The 864-nt window shown below is 55.8% G+C and overlaps 1 protein-coding gene across 1 annotated transcript in view; it reads right to left on the reverse strand.

The window, feature by feature from the left end:
• VOLCADRAFT_117048 (uncharacterized protein) overlaps positions 1-864 on the reverse strand; it is a gene marked incomplete at both ends in the record, with an annotated part of 20,334 nt that overhangs the window by 3,428 nt on the left and 16,042 nt on the right. Inside the window, one exon of the mRNA XM_002949192.1 lies at positions 418-558. Within this exon, the coding sequence (XP_002949238.1) occupies positions 418-558 (141 nt within the window). The remainder of the gene's footprint in view (positions 1-417; positions 559-864) is intronic.

The following is an 864-nucleotide window of genomic DNA, read 5'->3' on the forward strand; positions in this document are numbered from 1 at the left end:
ATTGTATAGAAGTAATGTGTGCCATTGGCCCTCGAGTGCATTTATCAATTTTGTCAAACGGATCCAGGATAAAATTTATCATACGGATTCAGGAAAAAATTCTACAAAACAGCGGTGCTGCGCAACATACATCCATATTGTATCAATGTACTGTGTTCCATTGGCCCACAACTGCATTCCTTGAGGATAGGAGGATAACCTGTCGCGACATCAGTCTGACCGGCCATTTCTATGGACAATTCTGCTTCCGGTAAGGAGTCCTGGTTGAGACTGATGCCCGTGATGTTGCTCCATCTCCTGCATGGGCTGTAGACTAGTAATCCTCTTCCTGACATCATGCAGGACGTCGGCGGTTAGGTACAGTTGCAGGTGGAGGCTCGTGGCTTCTGAGCTTGACAGGCCGGACTCAAGCCACACCTTCCCCCCCGACACCCCAGCTGTCCAGTGCGGATGCAACCAGAAAGGTGCAGGCGCGAGCCAACCGGACGCCTGAGCAAGTGGCGGCGGATCGAGCAGCAGCTGCAGCGTGATGGGCAGATGCACGAGCCAACCGGACACCTGAGCAAGTGGCGGCGGACCGAGCAGCAGCTACTGCTCGGTGGGCGTGGTGGTCGGAGGCGCGAGCCAACCGAACGCCTGAGCAAGTGGCCACGCATCGAGCAGCACATGCAGCTCGGGTAGCAGAGGTGCGAGCCAACCGAACACCTGAGCAAGTGGCGGCAGACCAAACAGTGGATGCAGCTCGAAAGCATCAAGCCCGTGTGATTCGGCAACAGTCATCTGAGGAGCACACACCACAACACACCCGCCGCAGCAGGGGTAGCCTTGTGGAGGCAGTTTTGGATGCTGCCTTCTGGGTGTTCA

This window comes from Volvox carteri, assembly GCF_000143455.1.
Source record: "Volvox carteri f. nagariensis unplaced genomic scaffold VOLCAscaffold_13, whole genome shotgun sequence".
In the NCBI taxonomy this organism is placed as follows: domain Eukaryota; kingdom Viridiplantae; phylum Chlorophyta; class Chlorophyceae; order Chlamydomonadales; family Volvocaceae; genus Volvox; species Volvox carteri.